At 42.3% G+C, this 27,287-nt stretch overlaps 1 protein-coding gene across 2 annotated transcripts in view; it reads right to left on the bottom strand.

Annotated features, from left to right (window-relative positions):
* The window catches only part of mei-41 (ATR serine/threonine kinase meiotic 41), a 131,246-nt gene that overhangs the window by 86,013 nt on the left and 17,946 nt on the right, over nucleotides 1–27,287 (bottom strand). For both annotated transcript variants that reach the window (XR_012825986.1, XM_075680723.1), the window contains exons 9-19: nucleotides 24,608–24,693; nucleotides 24,439–24,511; nucleotides 22,038–22,126; nucleotides 14,307–14,488; nucleotides 10,893–10,960; nucleotides 7,723–7,869; nucleotides 7,013–7,110; nucleotides 5,115–5,207; nucleotides 4,927–4,988; nucleotides 3,781–3,876; nucleotides 3,564–3,678 (exon numbers count right to left, since the gene is read on the bottom strand). Coding sequence is in view for 1 of the 2 variants with exons in the window: in XM_075680723.1 (XP_075536838.1) it covers nucleotides 3,564–3,678; nucleotides 3,781–3,876; nucleotides 4,927–4,988; nucleotides 5,115–5,207; nucleotides 7,013–7,110; nucleotides 7,723–7,869; nucleotides 10,893–10,960; nucleotides 14,307–14,488; nucleotides 22,038–22,126; nucleotides 24,439–24,511; nucleotides 24,608–24,693 (1,109 nt within the window). In the remaining variant the exon portion in view is untranslated. The remainder of the gene's footprint in view (nucleotides 1–3,563; nucleotides 3,679–3,780; nucleotides 3,877–4,926; nucleotides 4,989–5,114; nucleotides 5,208–7,012; nucleotides 7,111–7,722; nucleotides 7,870–10,892; nucleotides 10,961–14,306; nucleotides 14,489–22,037; nucleotides 22,127–24,438; nucleotides 24,512–24,607; nucleotides 24,694–27,287) is intronic.

The raw sequence follows: 27,287 nt of genomic DNA, 5'->3' as shown, positions 1-27,287 counted from the left end.
ACATGCGCAAAATCCCTCAAACACATAATTTTTGAACACATTTCCACCTTTCTAAACAACGCAATAATCGACACAAGACAACATGGTTTTCGGTGAGGTTTTTTTACCGTAACTCAGCTTGTGGAAACGGTTCATAACTTAGCAACAGCTTCAGATAGACAAGGCCAAATTGACTTACTATTTTTCAATTTAGCAAAAGAATTTAATTGCGTCTCTCACTCCAAATTCCTGCATAAACTAAAACCCATTTTAAAGGACGACACCTTAGTTAACTGGATTGAAGCATACTTCTCATTATGGAAACAGTGTGTTCAAGTCAAAGATGCAGCTTCAACACCCGAAACATTAGACTGGCATTCCACAAGGATCAGTGTTAGATAAAGGTCAGCGTCAAGATGAAGGCTTTTGAAGATGACAGCCTTTTGTATAACGAAATACGCAGTTCAATTGATCAGGAAGTTTTAAACACCTTGCTGTCTATAATACAAATGTGGTGCTTGAAATGGCAGATGACTATTAATCCCAAAAAGACTGTTGCAATGACCATTACTCACAAAAAGAATCCCTTAACCTTTACTTATAGCATTAGCAACCGGTCTTTATCTGCCATGTCTACATACAAATACTTGGGAGTAATAATTACATCATATCTTAGGTGGAACGAGTATGTAACATACATTTATAATGAAGCAATGAAGAAACTAGGCCTTTTAAGGCAATCGATAGGAAACAATAGGAAACACTTCACTAGAAACAAAACTTTTAGCATAAAAAACACTTATCCTGACCCATTCTAGTGTACGCTACAATTTTCTGGGATCCATGCACACAAACAAACGTCACTAAAATTGAGGAAGTCCAAAGAAAATCAACTAGGTTTATTTTCAATTTGTACAGTTGGCGCACGTCCCCATCATCTCTTCTAGAAGCTGCAGAACTGGAAAACCTTGCAACAAGGCGTAACCGGGACAGAATCAAATTTTCTACTTACTCTATAACTGTCAATTAGGAATAGATAAAACATCATATATTCTACCAGTTAGCCACTGCTGCACGTGCTTTTATCACAACAAAAAGGTTAGAGATTTTTCTTGCCGGACCAACGCATTTAAAAATTCCTTTTTCCCACGCACGGTTTCCGAATGGAACGCATTACCCACCACAGTTGTTGACTGCCCAACAGTTTTATCATTTCTTTCAGCACTAGTGAATAAACCATAGCGTTCATGCCCTGTCTATACCCATCAAATCATGATGATGAAAAGATTTTTCTCGTGCTGTTTATTATGCAGTTCGTTGTTCAGTGTCTGCTATCTCATTTGATATTTCTGTTCTGTCCCAAATGCCCACTCTAAGGCTTGGGAGCAAAGTTAGCAGTACTTGTAAATAAAATAAATGTACAGGCAGGGTAAGAAGACTATGGGATGTGGGATCTGAGAAAAAGCTGACTATTTCGTGAACCTGGCAACGTAGACTGGATTTCAAGTGTGCTTCGTGTACTAGTGTACTTGAAAAAAAAGCAGTGTTGCACTGTTTTAATGGCTGCATGCATTCATACAACACGTTTACAGCAGCAGAAGAAACATGCTGATTTGGAATGTTGTTTATTTTTTGCTGTGCTTTCTGTGCATTTCTTGAAGATCTTTTTTTTTTTACCAGCTGGTCAATGATATGGCAAAGCTTTAAGAACACGGCAATATATAGTTACTGTGTTTCTTCTTTCTCTTTAACGATTAGGCAAGATCAAAACGAGTAAATCCTGGTACTTTTCATTTATCGGCATGTCTGTATTCTGACATGTGGGGCCTATCGGAAGTTTTGAAACTGGTACGGCTGAAGAACTCTATTAAAAGTTTGGAGTGTTACCGTCCCACGAGTCCAGCTATAACCAAAATCTATTCAATAGTTTAGCAACCCTGTCATGACAAGATGCCTTACTTTACACATGTCAGTGTTTGCAATAGTGCTATTTATGAGTCAGCCCGAATCTGTGATCCTGAGTATTTTTAAATGTTTAGCACAAGAAAACGGTAAGAGAAAGGAGACTGTCCCAAAATAAAAAGCAAGCAGTACCAGAAAGTCAACCGCACACTGAAACACTGACAAAAGTCAAAGCTTCATTCTAGTGTACAGAATTCACCTTTGTTCCCCTGTGCTTCACTGCATAATCAATGTAAGCAAAAAAAGCTATGCAGTCAAGTGTTAATATTTTATGTTTACAAACAATGTCACAAGGCATAGATGACGGCTCCCACAGAAGCACAGTTATCTGACTGTCTTTTTGCACAAGTAAGCAGCTAGCTTTGCCATGAAACTTGGACAGATTAAATGTCAACTGTAGGGCCACCACAGACATTTTCCATTGGCAACTGTCCTGAGCCACACACACAATAAATATTATATAAAGAAAACTCTCATGATAACTTGTGTAAAACAGACTGCACAGTTGCGATTGTGAAAGCAGAGTTGGAGTGTCAAGTTCAGTGTTTGTATTCAAAAAGACGTTACCAAAAATTTGTTTGTGTCTACAGTGTATATATATCTTATGAAAAGTCATCTAACAAAGATGCTCCCACAAACCTAACAATTCTTGTGGTAACAAAGAGTCATGTAATACAAAAAAGGAACTATTTTATTAGGAATTATTTTCTATGCTTTGTGCTCCCTTTATAATATCCTAAAACAGAACTGACAAAAATTTCATGCCCCACATTTCCTGTATTTTTTTGGTAGTTGTAGAATCCATTTTTATGATACGAAGCCTCAATTCCTCAAGAGTGCGACAAACAATTACAGCTCCTTTTATACAACCTATTCAATACTTATATCAGGCACAGCGTGGTTACGGAAGTGAAGCAGGAGACTATTCATGTCACTGAAAGCGGAGGTAGCACTCATGTGGTATCACAAACAACCTGACCTGCCTGCCAAGTGTGGTGTGTTGAAGGAAACACAATGACCATGTCACTGAAAGCTGCCAAATCAGCCCTTCCAACTGTGCGCTTATCTCGGAAATAGAGGGGAGCATGCTGTCCCTTCCAATCCCGTTGAGTGCTGAATGGAGTCAGCTTTCAGAAGCACGGCCATAGTGTGCCCGTGTGTACCAGTGGTGTCATATTATGAGACCACCATGACTGATTTTGGTGATGTGATGAGTCTCCTTTTTCACATCCAGAGCGGCACTACTCTTGGCGGCCATTTTGAACTGGTTGCACTAGAGGACAACAATTATTTGTTGTGCTCTTGGGGAATTAAGGCTCCATAGTATAATTATTGGTTTTATGGCTATCTAATAAAGAAGTGAGACAAGAATTTTTTGTCGGTACACCTTTAAATGGTGTGTAAATGAAGCTGAATAGCATATATGAGGATAACTGCAAAATACAGCAGAACAGCCGTTACACTTTATTTTATGTCTGTGATTCATAACTCGTTCATCAGTTTAATCACACTTCTTATTTTTTTAACAGATGCAGTTCAACAAACTGAACCAACACATAGCAATGTCAAAGTGGTCTCTATAGTTCATTATCACAGTAGAGGGCAATCAGCCATGTACATACCCAAACTTCATCCTGACAGTATAGTCAGCATCTTCCAAAAGGTCAAGAAGACTTGCAATAAGAGCATCATCCATGTGAAGGTGGCAAAGGACACTTGGCAAGTGGGAAACCATGGCTGCGCAAGTCAAGACAAAACGCATCCCCTCGGCTCACTGTGTTTCATATAGGCAAAAATCAACAACATGAGCTGTCTATAAAGGCTATGTACGATTCTCACCTTCCCTAACGGAACTGTGACTGGAGGTGCACAGCTTGATGATGCAATCACACATGTATTTGCTGTCACTCACGGTAGCAATTAGTGACCGGCTTTCTGAGCAAAAAAACAAAGCATGACGAAGCGGGAATACATAAACAACTGTCACCCAAACAAGATTAGAGAGAGCAATAGTTATTAATGACGTACGCTTTAAAGGGGCCATGACATGGTCGTCCAAATATTCTCAGTTTATAATTCTAACTGAGAGTAATGGGGCCAGTTAGATTAAACACCCAAAAATACTGGGCACTCAGAGCACATTTTAACCAGAGATTTCAATTTGGAGTCACTGCCTTTAAGCCCTTTCTATAAATGCCAACTGACGTGGCATAGCTTGTGTGACGCCAACAAGTGCGGGAGCACCGCTGAGTCGTCTGCTCCAAAATATTCTGAAACCATGTGAACACTACGCGGAGGGGCTGCATGCCCACCGCTGAGCAGCTTCTCCAGCAGAAGGCACTGTGCACAATGGCTTGCCCTGATAGTGAGCAACTGCTTCTGGATTGTTTTAACAGCACAATGTACTCACAATTCTTCCACTCTTGCAATAAAAACAGCACAAACCAGAAAACACCTGCAGAAATTATCTCAGACTGACCGCCGAGATGCACTTGTGAAAATAGAACCAAACGTGTACCGCACACAAAGGTGGTACCCAAGGCGTGGTGACATTATGTGCTTCCGGCTCCTGCAATCATTTATGGCGCTTGCAGCACACAAAAGTATGGCCTCCAAGATTAGCTTCTATTACTCCGGGGGAGCCATCACTAGGTGTGCAATTTGGACATCACCTGTTGACCCTACAGAATGCAATTCATCCCATCACCTGTTAATGTTACCAGACTGCTGTACAATTTAACTAAAATAGTATTAAAAAATTCTAATAAAATTTTTCCATTGCACAGAATGTGCTTAAACTTTGCCTGCAGTATGGTTTAATATGCAATGCATAATTCGAGCTTAAAACTTGGTGTTACAGTTTCTATAAGATTATCTCACGTAGAATATACTGCAGATAACTCAGGTCAGCCCTAGCAAATACAGATATTCAAAGCTTGTAAAGCAAATTTGTGCTTAAAAAGGACTGTTTTCTACAAATTTTACCTGCTTCACACGCAAAGCAGCATACAGCAATTGGTTGCTGCCAGTCATCTCCAACTTGAAAGCTAAGGAAAAAAGAAAAAGAAATTTTTAATGTATTTGTTACAGAGCACAATTTGAATATGCAAGCATTGGCAAAAGCAGGTGCGTAATGAGCACGTACACAACAGAGCTGCAAGGAGAATACATGCCTTTTGGCCTTTCCCGACAAGACACAGCAGAGGTCCCGAATGCAGTCGACCCATGACAACAAATTTGGCTCAGGCGCTCTCTCTATGACTGAGCTAAAAGTGAACAATGTTAAATGATGATTCAATAGACACAAAAGAAATTGAACAATGAAATAAGAGGTCACAATAGGCAAATATAAAGTCAAATTAAAGTGATATATTAGTGGTCTAAGATGTCCAAAGCATCACTTATACTGAAAACATCACTTTCTTAAGCAAGTTTTTTCTGCTGTACCTAAACCTCTGCACAGGGCAACACTGATCTTTCTAAAGTTGAGAAGTTCAATCTATCAATCTGTATTAACTTGATATTTCTCAGCAATATCACTTGAACAAATGCATTCAGTCTATGAGAGACTATGCAAAAGCCCTTGGACTGCTTGCCTTACCAAGAAAATGCAGCCAAACAGAATATTTTAAAAGATCTGCCGCACTGAATATTGCATAAATATGAAAGACAGGCATAAATGGTCCATCCAGTCAGAACAATGGCTCACTCACACTCACACATTATTTAAAGGTAGCAATTTGCAGCACAATTTGTTAACATGTCTCGATGCACTAATTCCCTATTATGTTCAGTATAAGTCCAAGTACTTTGTCTTCAGCAATGCAAAGCAAAAAAGAAAGTAGATTTTCTTAGCAATTAAATGGTTGCGATGTCTTTCACTGTTATGGCACATGGCACGTGCAATGTTTCGACATTAACGACAGATGGCACCACCATTCTTCTTACCGAGACAATGACAACTCCAGTCCCATATCAGCATTGCTGATGCCTATACTCCCTTTCATACATAGCAGGCAACGCTACAAAGGCTTCTTTCTCTCACTACTTGCATTTCCAACAAAAATATTGTCACCATATATGAAAGAAAGATACATATGTATCATGTAGTTCGGTGTAACATTAAATGTCTCACCTTTTTTGTGTAAGATATGATGCAATTTTTGCATCAAGAGAAGCCACAGGTCTAAACCTATCTGCAGTGAATGAGCGGAGTGACACCTCTCTGCGACCAGCGGACACAGCACACCGTCAGCACTAATGACCAAAACATAGTGTTCTGAATACAAGCAGCAGAAAAGTGCACAAATAGAAAAGGATTTGACGTGAACTTCACATACACAAGTTTTAATGGTAATATGTAACGCAGTTAGTATTCTGTAGAAAGCGTCCCAGACCAAATACAACTGCACTTGAAAATGCACGGACCGAGATTTATATGGCCGGACTACTTGTGCAGCTTCCTTAGCGTTGCCTGCTAAGTATGAGTACAGTTGTGATGTAATCTCCACAAAACACATCAGTACTGCCTGCAAACATGACACTACACAAAATATGCTGCAAATTGCTACCCCTGTGTGAAATCTGACTGCAGACAAGCCGGTGGTCGAGCCAGATGAGCCATTTATATGTCTCTTTCATTTATGCAACATTCATTACATTTCCTGTTAATTTCCAATAGCATTCACTGCCCTAGTGAGGCCAAAATTAAATTCCGGGGTTTTACGTCCCAAGACCACGATCTCGTTATGAGGCGCCCCATAGAGAGGGACCACAGATTAATTTTGACCATCTGGGGTTCCTTAACACAGCACCCAATGCACCGTACACAGGCATTTTTGCATTTCACCCCTATCTAAACGCGGCTGCCGTGGCCGGGATTTGATCCCGCGACCTTGTGCTTAGTAGCGCAACGCCACCAAAGCCACTAATCAACCACAGTGGATAGTACAGTAGGCTGAGAATCTGTTGACAGAAACTGGAAGCCTTGACAGTGCCTAGCCAAGCCCCTGAAGAGGCCTATTTGGTGTGAAGTAGTCAAACCTGGTAACTCAGGGGCAACAGGTATCACCTGATGGTATGAACCACAGCAGTGGATGCATTCCGCCGCAAGATGCAGTGGCACAGCAGCCGTGCGGCGGCCCTCTGAACTTCGATCGATCCTGCAGTCTGGGAAACACAAGTGCACCATCAGCACAGAAAGGGTTCAGACACAGCACTTCAAGATGCCACACACAAAGTTTTAATGTCTATTAATAGGCACACACACTACCAAAATAACAGGTTAAAGCATGCTGACTGTGAGTGCAGTCCAATTTACCTTACTCAAAACTTCACAGCACATCACATTTTTAAATGAACTATAGATGCCAGAAATTAACTTAAGTCAGCGTTTGCATGCATCACCATTAGCATCTCAAGAACACACAGTGACTTTGAATATGCATACTCATTGCCTATTCCTAACTTTCATTAGATACCCATCATTTGTTGTGATGTTTTATTAAAGCATATCAAACAAAAACATGGAAATGCTCCTTTTATCAGGCTTCATCACACTCTGTCAAATGAGCTCAAATGAATATAAGAGTGGAAAGCAACCGCAATTACACATAACACAAACCACTCGTGACTAAGTTACATATTTACACAGCGCATAAACCTTTCATGACATATTATACACGATCAAATAAGTAACATTTCCACACAAGTGCTGTTCTTAAATTGTTCGTGATTAGAGCATTCACGCTACCAGGGAGGACGCAGCTGAAGTGTACATACAAGTGCATGGCTCAGCAAGGGCTCCACATTGAACGTTCCACGTGGCAGAAAACTGGCTACAGTTAGACTTGCACAAAGTAGATCGTCAGACCCTTCTCCTTCAAACTGAAGCTTTGTATCTGAAGACTCAAGGCCAGGCACCCTTCCCTATAATGCAGATAGGTGCAAAAATTTGTAACATATGGTGGCACTCAAAGCAACAAAACTAAAACAATGGCAGAGCCTCAGATCAGAGCAAGGTTTTAACAAGTACTTCACACCCAATGCAACAAAGAAATGTCGTCAGTATAAATCATATGGGCGAGCGATATTTCTTAGGAACAGTGCTACAAATGATACTTTCAGGTGCATGTAAGTATGCCTGTCCATTTGTTTGGAAAAGCAACATAATCAAACACTTCCGTCATTAAATGCAATTCTGAAATGTCACTGCTTTGAAATATACCATATTTACTATCATATAAATTTCACGTTGTATTAACATCTCTTAAGGTGCTTTTCATCCCAGTACCAACTGGGTGTTGAAGTACATCTCTTTGTAGGATAGTAAAGCAACCAAATATTTTAAATGTATGTACAAATGTCAATGTCTGTTGCTTTTTTACCACGGACTACTTTATCACCTTCTAACGCTGCTAGCTGCTGCTGGCCCTTATTACAGGAGCGAAGACGAAACAAACTATAGCCATTGTCATTTGCACAGCACTAAAGAATTACAATTTGCTCCTACAAACTCGTACAATGCTTCGTTAATATTATCTATATCTTGGCCCCCTAACACGGCATTCTCTGCCACACTCGTCGCCCTCCTCTATAGGCCTCGTGCACCGCCTATAGAGGCGCCACTGATAGCCACCTAGCGGGCGCTTCCAACAATACGCGCGGGAGCAGTAGCAGACGACAACGCTTTGCAGCAAGGGTGACTGAAGTTCGCGGCTGTGATTTGTCCTTTGTTCGGGCGCCAGACTGCTTCTTCAGCGGTGACAGCTGTAGGGAAGACGCAGACCTCTGTGGGAGCGGGTATGAACAAGATGTTACCGGTGTTTGGGGCAAAATGGTCCACATACGCGCCAGGTGCGTCCCGCAGACAAACGCTATGAAGACCATTTACATGAAGTGGAGCTCTTGTAAACTAGCCGACAAATTTTCTTGACTAATACGATGTCTCGACCGTGTTTTTTTTAATTCTACCCTTGCCGTAATGCTGCTTCCGTACCTCAATAATAAGCACCCGTCGTTAGTGCAGACTTAGATAACAAATCCGCACGGTGCGATGTCTGCATATGCCGTTGTGATTTTTCTGCCGATGAATACATGTGACGCCGCCGAGTAAGTGTAGTGAAAGTCGCCTGAAGAAACATTATTGCGAATTTATTGATAGAAACGCGTACACTATAGTCAACGAAGCCACCAAACGCACGGGTTAACAAAAGCGCGTGTTAGCGCTGTACCGCCGATGAACTGCTGTTCGCGCTGCAGTTTTTGCAATGTTAAGTTCCCTAAGGGTGCTGCTTGGAAACGTACAAAGCTAAAGACTGACTAACTTTTCAGTACTTCTTTATATTACTAGAGTGGTGCCACATGATATATTTAAAGGCAGAGCAGCGCCAGTCAAATTAGATCCAGCGCTGGCGGCAAGGCCGGGTTTAGTCCTATGCAGCGTAAGCATAATAAGAAATAATTCAGTTGAGTACAAAATTCACTTGCAAGAAGCGACTACGTTGTGAAACAAACAAATCACTCGGCGTGTTAAGTCTGTTCAGACAGCATCAAGGTGTGATGACTTACCAAACGTGACGCGAACTATTCAGCGAAAAATGGATCAGCGAAAAATGGAACAAAAATACCATATGCAGCAACTATCAGCAATTCTCGCCCTGAGCTACCTATTTTCTAAACACAATTCCCAAAAAACCACAATATCTAAGATGCCCTCGGGAGAAATGAATAAAGCTGTAAAGAAGCACTTGCTTGGGGTCATTCCGATAAGACACAGCGTGATTTATACCCTTTACAAACGAGGCAGGGTGAAAACCTCGCAGCTCAAAAGAATCAAGAGTTATGCATAAAGCAACTAGAAACAGTTAAACATGTGCAAAACCACACATAAAATAGATGTAAAAACATGAAGTGCGCGACAGCTGGTGCGAGGATTTACCGGGACACATAAAACTAACAATTTCAGTTCTTGCAAACTTCTGTAGCTTTAACATACAACACAATGCGCTCATGCAGTCGTGCTGCCTAGCTAGCCCAACGCGGTAAAGAAGCGGAAAACAATATAAGCGGCAAACGGCATTCCGAACTTTAGCGAGATGCCTTTAAACCGCATGTTGCACTGCAGACGAACTTCGTCGCTTACGCGTCTAACTACAATCGAGTAAAAAATATAAAAGAAAAAAGAAAAAAACACCCAAACGACAAAGGAAAGGATGAGAACAAGAAATTTCGCGCCGAAGCGACGATCCATTGCCACCGTTGCTCCTGCTGATGAGGCTTTGCGGGGAATAATTAGAACCGTATCGCCGGCATGTTTTCGCCGGTATTTGAGCCCCCCACCCTGCACCAATTCTTCTTCGACATTCTTCGGAAGCTTTGGTCATCCCACACATACGAAGGGTGTTGCCTATTTTGCTCTGAAAACACAAATAAGGAGGAGAAGCACATCAGCGACGCAACAAACTACGGCTTGCTACGGCGTGCTACGGCGCGCGGCTCGCTCCTCTCCCGTGCGTTCTGCGCAAGGCCCCCACCAGTGGCGCGGCCATCGGCGTGCACGCCGCGTATAGAGAAGACTTGCCTCAAACAGGCAAAATTAAATCAAATGAAATTATTAGGTTTAACATCCCAAAGCAACATGAAGACTATGAGAGAGGCTCTAGTGGAGAAGGAAGGACTCCACATTGATTTCAACCACTCGGGGTTCCTTTCCATGCACCTAAATCCAAGTACACGAGCGCCTTTTCATTCCGCCTCCATCAGAAAGTAGCCACCATAGCTGGCAATCACATCTGCGACCTCGCACTCAGCAACAGAATGCCACAGCCACTGAGTCGCCTCTGCAGGTATGCCTTGTACAGCACACTACAAGTACCCACCGTGGGAATTTATCTCTAAAGGCACACCAGGCAAATAGCCCGGCACTAAACCAACAGGAGAAGCAAACTTACAAATCGGGTGTTCCATGCTACTGCAATGGCAGGAAAGAAGCTGAGGAGGTCACTTGCACTTGGTACTTCTGAAAGATGGTGTGTGAGGAAAGAGAAAAGCTATGGTGGTGGAACGTCACTCAAAATTTACAACAGATGGAGATATCAAATCCTCTTCCTTGTACTACAAAGCAGCTCAGAAACAAGGCTACATCTCCATTCATTATTAAAGACATCACCAAATGAAAGTGTTATTACTTTTCTGGGTAAATAAACATGATTACAATCATGCTTACAACTTTAGAAAGTGCTACAGGGCCATGCGCCAATAGGTCTCCTTGCGGTCGTTGTGTACTGAATATATTTTATGATAATGATGTAACCTTTGACATCAAAAACATAGGGCTAACAAATGAACTAATCTTGAAGGTTTGAAGTGGCTTTAGCAAGGACAGAGTGCAAGCAATATTTTTTTTTGTGCTGATGACAACTTTACAGAGACAGGCAAACACGAAACATTGCATGCAGTGCATGACACTACGCAGCACAGCAAAACATATTTAGTTTAAGGCACATTAATTCGGTCATTCAAAAATAGTTAACAATGATCAACAATGTAATGCTGGTGACTTTGCAGAGATTCAATCAAGTGAAATGTCTAACTAATGTCAGCTTTAAAGGAGTCTTAATACAAGGCTATTCTAAGCTAGAACTAGAAGAAATAACCATGCACAAGCATAGCAATCATGTGCGGTAGAACAGCTATGTCAATTGTGATCCTGATTTACTGCACTAATTCCCTGCAATTCACTGCCACAGCCACTGCTATTCTAATGTTTCAAAATTACTTGCATCTAAGATGAAATGCCAATAGACTGACAGATTATCATGCATAAGAACTCACACCTTACAAACAAAAACATCAATAAAATAAAGTGATGGTATTGCAATTAGGATAACATGCACAAAAGACCACTACCTTAAAAGATGATGACAATGGTAGTACTATATATAAACATACATAGCAAAAGTGCTGTTTCACAATTTGTCACTCTACTGTTATAAACATAATGAGGAGAAAAAAATACATTAGGAGATGGAGGACTGTCTTTAAAATGTCTTTAAATGTCAGTCTGCCTTTAAAACATTGCAAGAAATGGGCAAAAACATTAAAGAAAAGATCAAAGTATCTAAGCAAAGTTATATTTCTTTGCTTGGCACGAAGTTAAAAGGAAGCCCTAAAGAATTTTGGAAATCTGTGAAAGCGAATAGTAAGGAGATGACCACAATCCCTAATTTAGGAGTTGGTGAGAATACCAAGTACGATGATTACAAGAAGGCTTGCTGTCTGAATTCCTATTTTAAATCCGTCTTTTCTTCTGCTTACAGCAACGACTTACGTGAAGTACATGAAATGCCTTATGAGAGCATGCCTATGATTACTGTCACGTACAATGGTGTCCTTAAGCTGCTTACTAATGTAAAGGCAAAAGCAGCTTGTGGTCCTGACAGTATACAGTCTCGTGTAATAGGAGCTTATTCTGAAGCAATAGCCCATTTCCTAGTTGTGTTATTTAATAAATCATTGCACAGCAGTTCATTGCCTGCCCAGCTAATGTGGTTCCATGTCATAAAGGCAGTCATAAAAATTCAGTGCAAAACTATAGGCCCACATCTCTGACGTGCGTAAGTTGTAATACAATTGAGCATATTATTTACTCTGCCGTAATGAAACATCTACATAACCAATAACTTCTTTTCAATTTCCCAACATGGGTTCAAGCATGGATTGCCATGTATGACACAACTTGTAGAGTTCTGCCATGATATGTTTTTTTCTTATGATTCAGGATTTCAAGTCGACTAGATATTTTTCGATTTTAAGAAAGCTTTTGATACCATTCCTCATGCTTTACTAATACATAAATTATCCTACCTCTTGATACACCCTACTATAATCAATTGGATTAATAGTTACTTAACTGGGCACACTCGGCATATTCTGGTCAATGGAGTTTCATCAACTCAAGTCACCATAACCTCAAGCATACCGCAAGGTTCAGTTCTGGGGCCGTTGTTACGTTTAATTTACATAAATGATATTGCGGAAGGCTTTGAATGCAAAGTGCGTTTATATGCAGATTATTGTGTTGTTTACAGAAATGTGCAAAACATACGGGATGTCTCCAGCTTACAGAATGACCTTAACAGGATTCAAGCATGGTGAAAAAAATGAGACATGTCCTTGAACAGTTCAAAATGTCAGTTCATGTCAGTTACCCGTAAGCGTCTGCCGGTAAGATCACTGTATAATTTGGATGGCCTTCCTCTTGAAAAAGTTAAGCATTATAAATATCTTGGCGTCTATATTTCAGAAAATTTAAAAGTGGAATAAACATACTGAATATCTCGCTTTAAAGTCATCCGAAATACTTAACCTTATCAGACGAAATTTTTATCAGGCCCCTTTAAATGTAAAAGAACAACTTTACGTTACAAATGCGCGTCCAATTCTGGACTACGTTAGTGAAGCGTGGGACTCTCAAACCTCGTACCTTGTTGAAAAACCTCGAACGAATTCAAAACCTTGCTGCCAGGTTTGTTTCTGGCAATTATGACTTTCGCAGCAGTGTCTCAGTAATGAAAGAAAATCTAGGCTGGAAATCACTAGTGCATCGTCGTATGACTGCAAAGCTGCAACTGTTCTTCTAGATATACTCTGGTGTCCCTGGAATAGACAAAGGTCTATACATTTTGCCTCCCCACTTTGTCTCTCAGCGATGCGATCATGATTATAAAGTTTTGAATTGCGCTGTCGCACTAAAGTTTTTCGCAATTCATTTTTCCCACACACATCAGCTCTATGAAATAGGCTCCCTCAGAGCATTAATCAATGTAGAACCTGTTCCGAGTTTAAATTGTTCTTATTGTCAAATTTTCCATAGCTGCATATTACCCAGTTCCACATTTTTTCACTTGTGTCTTGGTTTATGGTTTGCCTATGGGAATAACTTATCTTTTCACTTTAATGTTTTCTCGGTTGCCTTTGCTTATGTTTTCCTGCTGATGTTAGTCGTACTCTTTTTTTATCTGAGCTTTCTGCATATGTACATTTTCTTTTCGGAGTCAGTCCTTTCTGTACCAATGTATTTCTGTAGTGGCCCCCTGCTACAATGCCCTTGTGGTGCTGCAGGTATTTGAATGAATGAATGAATGAAAGACTGACCTTTAACCTTTTACCATTACACTTAGGATAAGTTAGGATACCATGCAGTTTTTTTCAGCACTCCTTACTACTACCTTTATTACAAGACCAACGTGAATATGTTCATGCAAAATTAAAGAGAAACCTAGTGCTGTTCTCGTGATAAGGATGCTGCCAAAGCTGAACGTGGAGACACATTGACAAAATGCTAAGCAATATGTTCTCATTACCTTGACATCTCAGGAGGAGCACAAGAATGTGGAAAACATTGCATAGCCGCTCGTCATCCAAGCGACACTCGAGGCATTCCTTGAGCAGAGCCAACACCATCCGCTCGCTGCTGACATTAAGCTGCACACGCATGGTTGCTTTCTCAGCTGCTGTAGCTTTTGCTTCGTTTTGTGAGTTGGAGCTGGGGGAACAGAAAGAAATATCCCGTTTTGTGGACTAGTTCACAGTCCATGCATATTCAAAGGTTGAAATTTGGTGCGGCGTGGACTTTCGATGGATGTGGATTATGCATGATTAGATCTTTTTTAGATTACAGCCACACTTGAAAAATATTAGGCATGACTGCACCTGGAAACCCTTACCAGACAAAATCACACAGCTAAAGTAGCTACTCGATGAGCTTCACTGTGCACAAGCAATATTTCCAGCTGATTGGCAACTCCAGGTATGCAAGCAGCTAAAGTGGATGTTTAGTTTCTTCAGACCATGCATTGAATAAAGACTATCTAAGGAGCTTACTTTAAGCCCAAATTTGTCCCTTCAGATTATTCGCCGAGTAAGGACTATATACAGTAGAACCTTGTTATATGGAACCTCAAGAGAGCCCAAAAAATATTGCTACATAAAATGACAATATGTAACAATATGTAGCGTTGTAACAATATGTTCCAATTAACAGAAGTTCTATTCACCGATAAAGCTGTACAGTAGTGCAGCACCTTACGTTGTACTCCTTCTTAACCCTGTTGTCAAAAATGTTGAGTATTAAGTGAATGTAGCAGCTAGTTACAAAAAACAGAAAATGACAAGGCACTTAGAGCTTATTCCGTAACCATTAAAGTTACCAATCAATAATTTGAACTCAGTAGGGACTGCCTAGAAGGCCAAATAAACGAAAGTCCAAAATAGTGGATTCGCCAAAAGTTAAGTGACCTAATTATCCTTCAAGTGGTGATAAAAGAAACAGAAAAAGAAAAGAAAAATTGACCGACAATTACAATAATCCCAATCAGAAATTTGAGCATAACTCTATACATGTTTTCATTTCACGATATAATGGCTGGGGCAGACAATCCGTCTAGTGTGGCACATTGCAAATAGAGCGAAGTGTTGCGCGACTCTCTCACTAAACTGGAGACTGAGAGGCAGCATGTGGATGACACGTGGGCACGAGTCACAGCAGCTGTTGCCGACAGACCTCCCAGACGATGTGCACTACTCTTGCACCATCTCTTAGCCATCGTCATCGTTACCGGACTATGCTTTTCTTCTCACGCTTTCGCCATAACCGCCTCCTCCTCCAATTTCCTTCTCACATCTTTGATTCCCCGTTGCACTCCAGATTCGCTCTTTCATCCTTCACTGAGGTCGTTTGCACGGTTAAGCCGATGCCCACAGCAGAAATGGGCACCTAAGAGCGGCGCTCTAAGAAAGGTTGCCAAATGGGTTGCTGCACACACATATGCTTACATGCAACCTGGTCAATCTGACCACTGTCATGCTGTCAACACAGATAGACCAAAGTGTGGCTAATGCATGCACCAAATCTGCATCCTCTGTCAACTTGAGCAGAGGTCTGCTGTGCGCCGATAGCCAAATAACAGCGAGTTCTTTGGCAACAGTCATATTCTGGTCCTTCCCTCACTTCATTGCCTCCTTTGTTGGAGCAAACATCAAGGGTGGAAGCGTCACTATTTAACACACTAAGAAAAACGTTGAATGCCCAGCATGTGCCAAGCGTCCAGCAAGAATGACTTTCTGCACAGAAGACAGATGTTGCAAAAATAAAAAAAGCCAATTCTGGTTCTCTGAGGGGGAAAAAAAAAAACCTGCTTTAAGCTTGACTCTGTAGTTGTGTTTATAGGAAGTTGCAAACATTTTGGTTCCGATTAACGAAAGTTTTTTTACATCGTTAGAAAACAAAACCAACCAATTGAGAGCCTGTAGTTTTATTTAACCGGCAATTCCGTTAAAGCGATTTCCACAGACCAAGCTTCTACTGTAGTGTAGAAAATGTGGTACATAGGAGTGAAGCAACTGCTCCTGAAAACAGACAGAACAGCAACAACCATTTTTTTATAAGCCTGAACACTTAAATTTAAGGACCGTACCTATTAAACAAGATCACTAAGAAAGTTATCTAACTCCCCTTAAACTCAAACTGTTTAACGGAATGTTTTAACCTTCAGAGTTACTAATCCATGCACACTCATGTGGTAACTCAAAGTGAATGCAATTGAATGCTGTGAAAGAAGTAAAGCTTGTGCCCTATCTATATCACTACAAAGACTTGCAATGCTGAAAGTGATTAATAAGCCAATCCAAACATAACCTCACAGGCTTTACAAAGTGGTAGCAGCATTTTGAATCACGATAAAATTTCTTTATGGCCTGAAAACATATTTAATGAAAGAAAATCGCTTATAGTAGACAAGTGTTAAATATTCTTACTAAGAAAAAATTGGGCAGGTTTCCCAAGAACACACATCGCAACTAAAGGCCAACATTAAGGCGGCCACGAGGGAAATAGAGACAGATCTCCTCGTTCAAAGCATGGAAAGCCGACTGGCTCACATGCTCGAAGCCAAATAATCGCTCATCAGGAGATGGAAAGAACAAAGACACAATCGACGGCTGAGGAAAAGAATTTCTTCCCTCAACCAGCTGATTGCAGAATATTGCACGCAACTATCTAACCAGCAATGGAACGAGGTTTGCGATGCCATGGACGGCCGCAACATCAGCGGGACGACGTGGCACCTGCTCAAACATCTTTTAGACAGAACCAGAACCAAGGCGGACCAGGGTCGTATGCTGAACAGGATCATGCAAGAGGAACTCAAGATTACCACGGAAAATGAGCTCATTGACCGTCTCGCTGACAAGTACCTCCCGCTGGCCAAAAATGCTAGAGGCACGCCCGCCGAAGCATATCGCGGCAAAGCCAACCCAGAGCTAGATCGGGACTTCTCAACTGAAGAGATACACATGGTGCTTCAGAACCTAAACAGCAAGTCAGCGCCGGGGCCGGACGGCGTAACTAACAAGGCACTTAGAAACTTCGATGAAACCTCAATCGAAACCCTCACAGAGGAAATCAACAAAATCTGGAGGAACGGAGCACTACCCGAAGACTGCAAAACGGCCCTCATCGTGCTCATCCCAAAGCCTGGCAAGGCACCCAACATCAATAACCTCAGACCTATCTCGCTGACGTCTTGCGTCGGCAAGGTAGCCGAGCATGCGGTCCTAAACAGGCTCTCGAAACATCTCGAAGAAAAAGATATCTACCCCGCAGCAATAATCGGCTTTAGACCCGGGCTATCCACCCAAGACGCCATGAAGCTCCTCAAGCATGAGATCATTGACACAGACACGAGAGACGTGAGAGTAATCTTAGGGCTAGACCTTGAAAAGGCATTCAATAATTTATCACGTGACTACGTACTCGACACAGTCTTCAACCTCGACCTTGGCACGAGACTCTACGCTTATACAAAATCGTTCCTGAGCAACGGAATGGCCACCCTCTGTCTAGGGGAAATCAAGTCCCAGAAATACAAACTCAGCGGCAAGGGCACCCCGCAAGGTTCTGTCATCTCTCCGACGCTTTTTAACCTTGCACTAGCCAGCCTAGGCAAGAAACTAGATCAAATCGAGAACCTCAAATACACGATATACGCAGATGACGTAATGCTCTGGGTCCCCGGAGGTAGCCTGGGATCAATTGAAAGCGCTCTGCAGCAAGCGATCGACGCGATCGAGGAATACCTCGCTCCCACCGGCCTGCGATGTTCGCCTGCGAAGTCGCAGCTCCTCGTCTACAAACCATAGAGAAGCGGTCCCAAGCCAAAGAACGAAATCAGAGACACACACGCCATTATTCTCAGAACAAAAGACGGAGGAACCATCCCACACGCCAGCAAAATCAGAGTCCTTGGGATGTTCATTGAGAGCAACGGCTCTAACGCCGCCACTGTGGAGAAAATCGTGACAAAGACAAATAATGCCTTAAATCTCATACGACGTGTACAAAACAGACAACATGGCCTTAAGGAAGAAAATCTCCTCAATCTAACATGCCTTTGCGCTATGCCATTTCACCTACGAGGCGGCCATGCACAGATGGAAGGTAGCGGAGAAGGACAAACTAAATGCACAACTGAGGAAGCTAGTCAAACTAGCGCTGGGAATCCCCAAGAACACCGAGACAAAGCTCCTGCTGCAACTGGGGGTACACAATACACTTGAAGAAATCGCCGAAGCTCAAGAAAGGGCTCAATGGACAAGGCTCTCTGGAACCAAATCGGGTAGAGAAATCCTAGCCAAACTACGTCATGACACCACAGTAATCGAGAATCTATATCAAAGCGTTCCAACGGACACACGCAACTCCTACACGGTTCGCCCACTCCCGCGGAACATGAACCACGGGCACCATCAACCCAGAAGGCTGGCACGTGCATCGTTCATCCTGCGCGAAATACATGATAAGAAGATCCTAGCCTGTTTCGTAGACGCGGCACAGTAGCCGACCAGGAAGGCCTTCGTTGCCACCACGATCAATAAGCAAGGTCAAGTCTAAAACGCTCTCACAGTCAAGACCCACAAGTCTGAGATACCAGAACAGGTCGCCATCGCACTCGCGCTCACAGACCCAACCACCCACCCACGTCTACAGCGATTCACGCTCGGCCGTCAAAGCCTTTCAGAAAGGAGCAGTTGCAAGCCAAGCACTACAAATATTCAATAGATCCGTACCGTTGCAACATCACACCATCTGCTGGTTCCCAGCACACCTCGGAGAGATCGAGGACCCCCCTCGCAAACTCAATGAGTTGGCTCACAGGAGCGCGCGAAACCTAACCCTCGGCGACGCCACCTATTCTGGTTGTGACCATCCCAGCGAGAATTGGGACCCTCCCTCCACATATAACGAGATCACAAAGCACTTCTATCTAGACCGCAGAATATACAGCACACCTCACAATAAGCTCACCAGGCCTCAAGCCCTCACATTCAGAATGCTTCACGCAGAACAGACTACACGTACCCCACGCAGAACAGACTACATCACTGCATGCCTAACCCATACAAAACATAATATTGCGAAAATTGCCATAGCACACTAGACATACACCACGTGCTCTGGCTGTGTGGTAGGACCCACGCAAACAAGGATCAAGACTCCACCAGGCTACAAGAAGCATTACGCAGCACGGACCTGGCGGAGCAGCTCTGGGCCGTCCAGTGAGCCCACGATGCGGCCAGGGAGTTACAACTCCCGGTCCCAACGTGGGAGTAGCCCACTCTATGGGACCTTGCACCCCGTAGCTCGCAAGACCTTTCATTAAAGTTATTCCATCCATCCATCCAAGAACACACTATGAAGAGCAATAAGTGTGGTCAGTATAGCACAGCATTCAGGTTATAAGATACGAAGGAAGAAGGATTCAGAACACAATTGAATGACAAGATACCAAATACAACAAGATATCTGAAGTGCAGTCAAATATACGAAACATATATATGTAGCAGCACATTACCCAAAACTAATGAGATTTGGCTAGTGTACCATTCCCATTCCATGACAGTGCACACAAAGAACAAATATATGACAAGGCTGGTGCTGGCAAAATAAATTGTAGTAGTGCGGTGTCAGTCTCTGTAGACTTTTCTACATTGGAGAATGCGATGCATCCTACTCTATACCCATACATATGCCCACGCTGCCATTAATATGTCTCCCTATATCGGACAGTCGGGGCATGCCAGTATACGTCCAACCTACAACACAACCCATTCCTTATCCTACCCTAGACCAGTGGGAAGCAGCACTGTCCAGCCCAAGCTTGCAAGACCAGCTATGGCTGGTGGAGTGGGGGTGATGGGCAGTTCTGCTGCTGGACTTCTGTACTGAGGCATCTACTCGCCGGCGGGTGAAGAAGCAAGACCAGCTTCCTCCACCCGATCCCTCGCCCTTCAAGGCTGTGATAAATTTTTACACTACTAGTACATCACAGAAAGTAGACAAACAGGGGCTACATTCATGATTGATAATTTTCAAGAGATTACTTCCTGTGTGCATTGATTAGCAAAGCCACTCACAATATGTCCATCATTGCAATGAGGTGTCACTGCAATGAGGTGTCACAGTGGGAATTTTGTCACCCTGAGAGTGATTGATCAGGAACATAGTACCTGTAGTGCCAGCAGCATGAGCCTTTATTCTTTATTTTTCTTGCTATCTAATCCTTTCTTAACGAACTGACAGACTTTCAGAAAAGAACGTTAAAAATACGAAATCGGGGGGTTTAACATTCTGAAAGTGGCTGATGGGTTAAAGCTTATGAAGGATGCCATATCAGAGGGCTCCAGATCAATATTGATCTCCTGGGGTTCTAACCTAAATCTGAGTTTTATGGCAATTTGCCCCCATTGAAATGTGGCTGCCATGACTGGAACTCAAACTTGTAACCTCGTGCTCAGGAGCAGAACGCCCTAGCGACTAAGCCACCATGGCAGGTAGAAGAACAATATGTCAGTCTAGTCTGACCTTGTGCTAGTTTCATGAAACTTTAAAGTGAAGGCGTGCAGTAGGGTAAGCTAAAGAACTCTGACATGTATTTGTACAGATGCCAAAAATATGAGACAGAATGCCTTTAGTTCATGCCAATTCACAATGACAGCATGAGCAGAGGATGCCTAGAGCACCTAGTGATGAAGAGGCTGCAGCTTGTGCAGCTGATAGCATGCTAGTGGACGTTGGCATGGCTCAACACCATGGGCTCCACGGCCAACCAACTGAACGTCACGCCACATATCCGCAAGCACTGTCGTAGATGTGTAGGGCTACTGAACTGTTAGAATAGTAGCTTGGGCTTGCTGGTTTTCCATCCTGGCATTAACAGGATGAGTGCAAAAAAAGTGTGTGTTTCACATGATGTGCAATCACGTGTCTGTGACACATGTGAGCAATGGTATAAGAAGCCGAGTTTCTTTCAAATAAATGTTGAAAGCGCTTGTGGTGTTGTCTTCTCGTCTCGTGTCCCGTCTACATTTTGCACTGTTAACACCAGTACTGAACTGTTCTGTCACAAAGTGATGGAACTTGTCTCCCAAATAGTCACAAATGTCCTCATCTCACGCTGCAACTGCAGTTCTGACCCCAGCAATGGTAAATTACATGACATCATGCACGTTTCGTAAGATATAGCAAGGCACATTACACTCGATCAACATACTACAGTAGTACAGCTTCTTCAGGTGCTGAAAGGTTGAGAACAAATCATGATTCACTGGAGGACCTCACATGTTCCTGTGACAATGACATTTGGCAGAGAGGTACAACAGGTGTTTGACATTTCCACTTATCACTCAATGAACACATTACCACTGCTTGAAACAATTTTGGTAGAACAAAGACACACTCAAAATGAACATGCGTAAACCAGAATTTATCTCAAGAGCAGATGGAAACGATGACAGAATGATTAGATTGGGTCTCTTGTGTAGGTAGGTATGTTTACTGTGAATCGCATCATGAGTGGCTCAAGCTAGCTGGCCAACATCATTGTTACTTTGTTTGTATAAAAAATGAAACACCTCCTCAATAAACCTACATCATTTTAGTTGGTGAATACTAGGCTAAGAGCTGAAATTCTTGCTGCTCATTGTTGGCTTGGCGAATATAGCCCTAGACATGAAAACAAACAAAAAAAATATCTCACAGAGCAGAAGGTTGCAACAACCGAAGCACAGTTATTTGCAGAGCTTCTAAGCATATGGCCACCCTCTTCAGGCTATCAAGGCCAGTGTCCTGGAAAAAAAAAAAGAAAGTATGTTAAGTGAATATGGGCTCAGTGCAGGACAGTATGTATTTTAATTTTGACATGCGAAGAAACAGGTTCAGCAAGATACAAAAGCCCCTTAAGTTCTCGATAGTTGTGCCTTGCCGTAAAGAAGCATTAAAAATGCTTCTTTAAACATTTTGCAAGTGTTATCAGCCCTGTTTTCACAATCATTACCATCTGGCATTATTCCTCATGACTGGCGAATAGCCAAAGTAATACCAATATTTAAATCGGGTGATCGCTCTGTCCCACTTAACTATCGTCCTATCTCATTAAATAGCAACATATGCAAACTTCTCGAGCACGTCATACATACACAAGTCATCAACTACCTAGAAGACCATGATATGATTTTCAAGTACCAGCACAGTTTTCGCAGGGGTTATTCATGCGACACTCAGCTCGCCGGATTTACTAACTATATATTTTCCGCATTTAACGAAGGATTCCAAGTTGACGCAGTGTTTCTTGACTTCTCTAAAGCTTTTGATCGCGTTCCTCAGCACAGGCTTCTAATCAAATTAACACACTTAAATATTCACCCAAACGTTCTTGCATGGATTAAAGATTTCCTCTCCAACAGACAACAATTCACCTGTGCTAATGACTGTAACTCTTCTTCTGTTCCTTTAACATCTGGAGTCCCCCAGGGCAGCGTACTCGGTCCCCTACTTTTCTTAATTTTTAATAATGATCTACCCAAATGCATCTCATCTCGAATTCAATTATTTGCAGATGATTGTGTTATATATCTTAATATTAGTAATGACGCTGACCGACTTTCCTTACAAATTGATCTTGATGCGGTGACCGCTTGGTGCTCCTAATGGTTAATGTCTTTAAATGCATCTGAAACCAAGCTAATGTCATTTACCAACCATTCCACTCAACTTCCTACCACCTACTTTCGCAATAATGCTAGAGTAGAACTTGCGCCAACTTACAAGTATCTTGGCCTTCATCTTCAGTCTGACTTAACTTGGCATTACCATATTAACACCGTCTTAGCAGCAGCTAACCGAGCACTTCTTAAGCGTAACCTCAAGCACGCACCTTTACACTTAAAAAAACTTGCTTATATCATGCTGATCCACCCAAAAATTAAATATGCTTCTGCCATATGGGATCCCGATCAAGCATATCATCGACAACAATGAATCTCTGCAAAACCTTGCTGCTTGCTTCATCTTTTCTGAATATTCACGCTTCACCAGCGTCACATCGTTAAAACAACGTGCCGAGTTGGAATCACTAGCACATAGACGCCAGTTTGCTCGCCTAACCTTATTTCATAAACTTTATCACCATTCCACGCTTCACAATGACTTCTTTTCACCACCCCCTGCAGTTTTCCTGCGCCGTGACCACGCTAACAAAGTAAAACACATAATGTGGCGCTCATCGCTCTACGCAAAATAATTTATTCCTCGCACAATAATAGAGTGGAATAACCTACCATCACACATAGCTACTGAAGTTAACTTACCATCTTTCCAAACCTTGTTGCAAGAAAACGCTCAGTGGTAGCAGATTAGTTATTACTTATTGTTATATGCACATATTATTATGTAAAATGTTCTTGTGTTTTCATGACTACGTGCATATACCCCTTGTTCACGTCTATTTATTTTATGTTCCTTGTGTGTGATTTTATTTCATGTAGTTTTATTTCTTGTGTATATTTCATGTTTGTGCCCCCCCATGTAATACCCTTGCGTGAGGGCCCTTAGGGGTAATGTAAATAAATAAATAAATAAATAAATAAATAAAATACAGAGTGGGCCACTGTATAAAATGGAAGACGTGAACACAGAGCACGTGCAACTTTCTCCCTCTAGCAAGTATGCATTTGCCCAATCACCCAGCGTTGTAGCCGATGGCCTTTAGTGGGTGGAACTAGCCCCTTTCTACACCTATGTGCAGCGCAGTGACATAACTTCAGCAGGCTCTCGCTGCTAGAGTTCCAGCAAAGTGAGAGCCACAGATTGAGGTGTTCCCTTTAACAGTAGAATTTGCTGTAGATGTTCGTTACATGTGTACGTTCGTTCAAGTAAATTAAATAATGCACTTAGAGCGTGACAACCAATGACTGGCACATCATGAAATCAAATGATGCATGGTTTTTGGTAAAGGTAACCTGTTTGCTATTTAGCAAGCATAAATTACTATTCATTTCTTCTTTTATCTCTTTTAAACAAGCTTAGATACGCCCAAACTAACTAACTTATGTAGAATCTTAGCAAAAAACCTTGAGAACCTTGAAAAATGTTGGACATACCCGTATATACAGGAGCCTGTCCAACTTGATTCCAACAAAACTGTCTCGTAGTGTCTTGGCAATGAGAGAGTGCCTGATAAAAAGTTTAAGAAAACATAGTTTACACAACAAATTTTACATTTTCAGATGGGCAGTGATGACTTAAGACATGTAGAGAACAAGCACATACTGCACATTTTCTTCGCCACCTTCCGATTTGGCAAGAGCTTTGCTGACTTCCATAGCCAGGACACCAACATAGGTTTTACTTGAAACCTACAGTAAATAGTGCATTTCAGAGGTAAATTACACAATAACGTAAACTATAGGTGAATTCCACTGGTCAATTTGGAGCAAGTTCTTTTGCTCCAGGGCAAAGAACTTGTTTTCCATTGAGTTTATTCATATCAGGCTCGTATTTTCCAATGGTGAATTCAGATCAATTTGCTATGCTGCAACTTGTTCTGCTGCTGCTGGATTGGAGAATTGTGTCTTCACTGGCAGATTTGGATTTGTGAAATGTGAGCATGATCTGAGCCAGATCTGAGTGTTCACTCAAAGGTTCAGGTATAGCGCCTCCAGAACAACCAGTGGAATCTGCCATGTGACAGCTGAGCAAAACATAAAGAAAATCTGCAAACTATGCGGCCTTAACATGATTTCAGGACGAAAAATATAACAGAGAAAGCTACAACAGTGCAGTAAGAGAGCAAACGGTGCAAGAATTTGCAAACAATATGACCAAAATGTGATCAATATAACTGCTTAACTTTTGAATAGATGAAACCCCGCTCCTACTTTATAAGCAAGAACAGTGGAATTTCTTTTTCCTTGCCTAATTGGTACAGGCAAAGGCCTCGTGAATCATCAAACATTAAAAACTTCTGCCATTCTTAAAATTTTCATAACCTGATTGATTGACTGATCGTGTTGAACGTCCCAAAACAGTGGGCTAGGAAAGATGTTGTAATAAGAGGCTCCAGATTGATTTTTACTGCAAAAGTTCATTAGCATGTACACAAAAGCTTAATACATGGAAGTTTTTGCACTCTGCTCCTATCATAACAAAGTCACCACAGCTGGGAACCAAAATCTAACCTCATGCTTAGAAGTGAGATGCCATAACTACTATACCATAACACAAGTACTTTTCATAGCCTAGCTCTCTGTTTTGAAGAGGTAAAATACACACTGGTGGACGTTTAAGGATGATCCTTTTTTAAAGCGAAGCTTTCTTTGCCTCTTCGATGGGGTTTGACAGTCGTCGTAGTTTCCTTGCTGGATATATTTGTGGATATATATAGACAACTTGGGCCACTTTGTATATGCTGGCTGCTGTCTTGCCCAGTCAACTACTTAAAGGGCCCTGCCAGAGGTTATATTTTGGTTATACGCTGTAAGTTATTATGTGCTCTCTAGGGAGCATTCTGCCGCAAGAATTTTTCAAATTGGTTCATTAATAGCCGAGATGGAAATATTTCAGTGCCGCGAACCCATGATTTCAGGAGGCGAGGGCCACTACCAAGAGAGACACTCTCTCCACTTGCCTCGTCTAGCCTCCACAAGCAAAATTCCTTTCCTGCGTTCTCCCATACTGGAGCTCAAGGATCACGTGACGCATGCGTCATGGGGCCCGCCTTCATTTTTTTTCCCCTCACTTTTTTTGTTTGCTTCGTGGCACACTTCTGCTGATGGTGTTGCGCGCGAGCTGTTGCATTTGTCTCATTTTGCGCAGCACATAATTTTGCGCGCTGCGCATGAGAACACCTGACTAGCGGTATAAGTTCGTGCTAAGGGAATACTCAGGCAGACACAAGCGGTTCATAGAGCATGATCGCGCGCTGGAACACGGTAGAAAATGATATACTTTTGTTGTCTGCACATGTGACTGCCCGACGTTGGAACAAGAAGACAAAACGGAAGTACATATCTCTTGCAGTGGTACGAAGTAAAACAACAACACGCAGACATCCTGTTTGTGTGTTTTATGATTATTTCTCTAAACTTTAATTTGTCTATTGAAGCAACAGATTACATAAATAACAGATATTGCCTTGCATAATTCTCGAAGTCATGTGCCACTACGAGAGAGAGAGAAAAACTTCATGAATGTCATTGCTGGCGTCAAGGAGGGCGGGGGTTGGGAGACTAGCCCCAACAGAGCTTCCCTTCCTTAGGCGGCGGCCAGACATTGAGTCTTGACTGCGGCGGCAGCCAGCCAGAGTGCCAAGAGTTGGTTCTCTGGACATGCGCTGACCAAGCACAGTCTCCCACTGCTCGGGCGTGGCGATTTTAAATGTACGGTTGGTGCCGAATTTAATTGTGCGTATCGCTACGAGCGACGTCACAACAGTGTGATGTACGTAGGCGCACTTGTGCGATATACGTTGACTCTCCGACTGGGAGCGCACCGCCCACAAGGAGAAGGGCAAACAGCGTCCGGTTTGAAGTTTCAGCTCTTTCTGCGGTGCTTAGCGATGTAATACTTAGCAGACACAATCGTTAGCGCGCATTGTATGCACGGCCCTTGTCAGCTCAAAATGGTGAGACCTGGTGAGGGGACCTTTAAATCACTGCTTACATGCTCGAATAGACAGCTTGCTTCTGGCCACTGTCTAGCCCAGTAAACAACTTGGCTCACTGGTAATGCGCCACTGGGTATATGCCCAAAGAGACAACTTGGGCACAGGGTATGCACAACTTGGTATGTGCCACTGGGTACCATAAAAACCTGCATGTAACACAGCAATCTTTTCCAGTTACTAACGTCCCAAATTTCTGTCTCATACTATATGCTGATCCAAACCGAAATTTCAGCCAGACACCTGGCTCAAAGTTTGGCTTCATCACTGCACCATTGCTATTGTCAT

The sequence above is a fragment of the Dermacentor variabilis genome, chromosome 2 (assembly GCF_050947875.1).
Source record: "Dermacentor variabilis isolate Ectoservices chromosome 2, ASM5094787v1, whole genome shotgun sequence".
Taxonomy (NCBI): domain Eukaryota; kingdom Metazoa; phylum Arthropoda; class Arachnida; order Ixodida; family Ixodidae; genus Dermacentor; species Dermacentor variabilis.
Note: the sequence above shows the minus strand (reverse complement) of the source record. Positions and strands in the feature narration are given on the sequence as shown.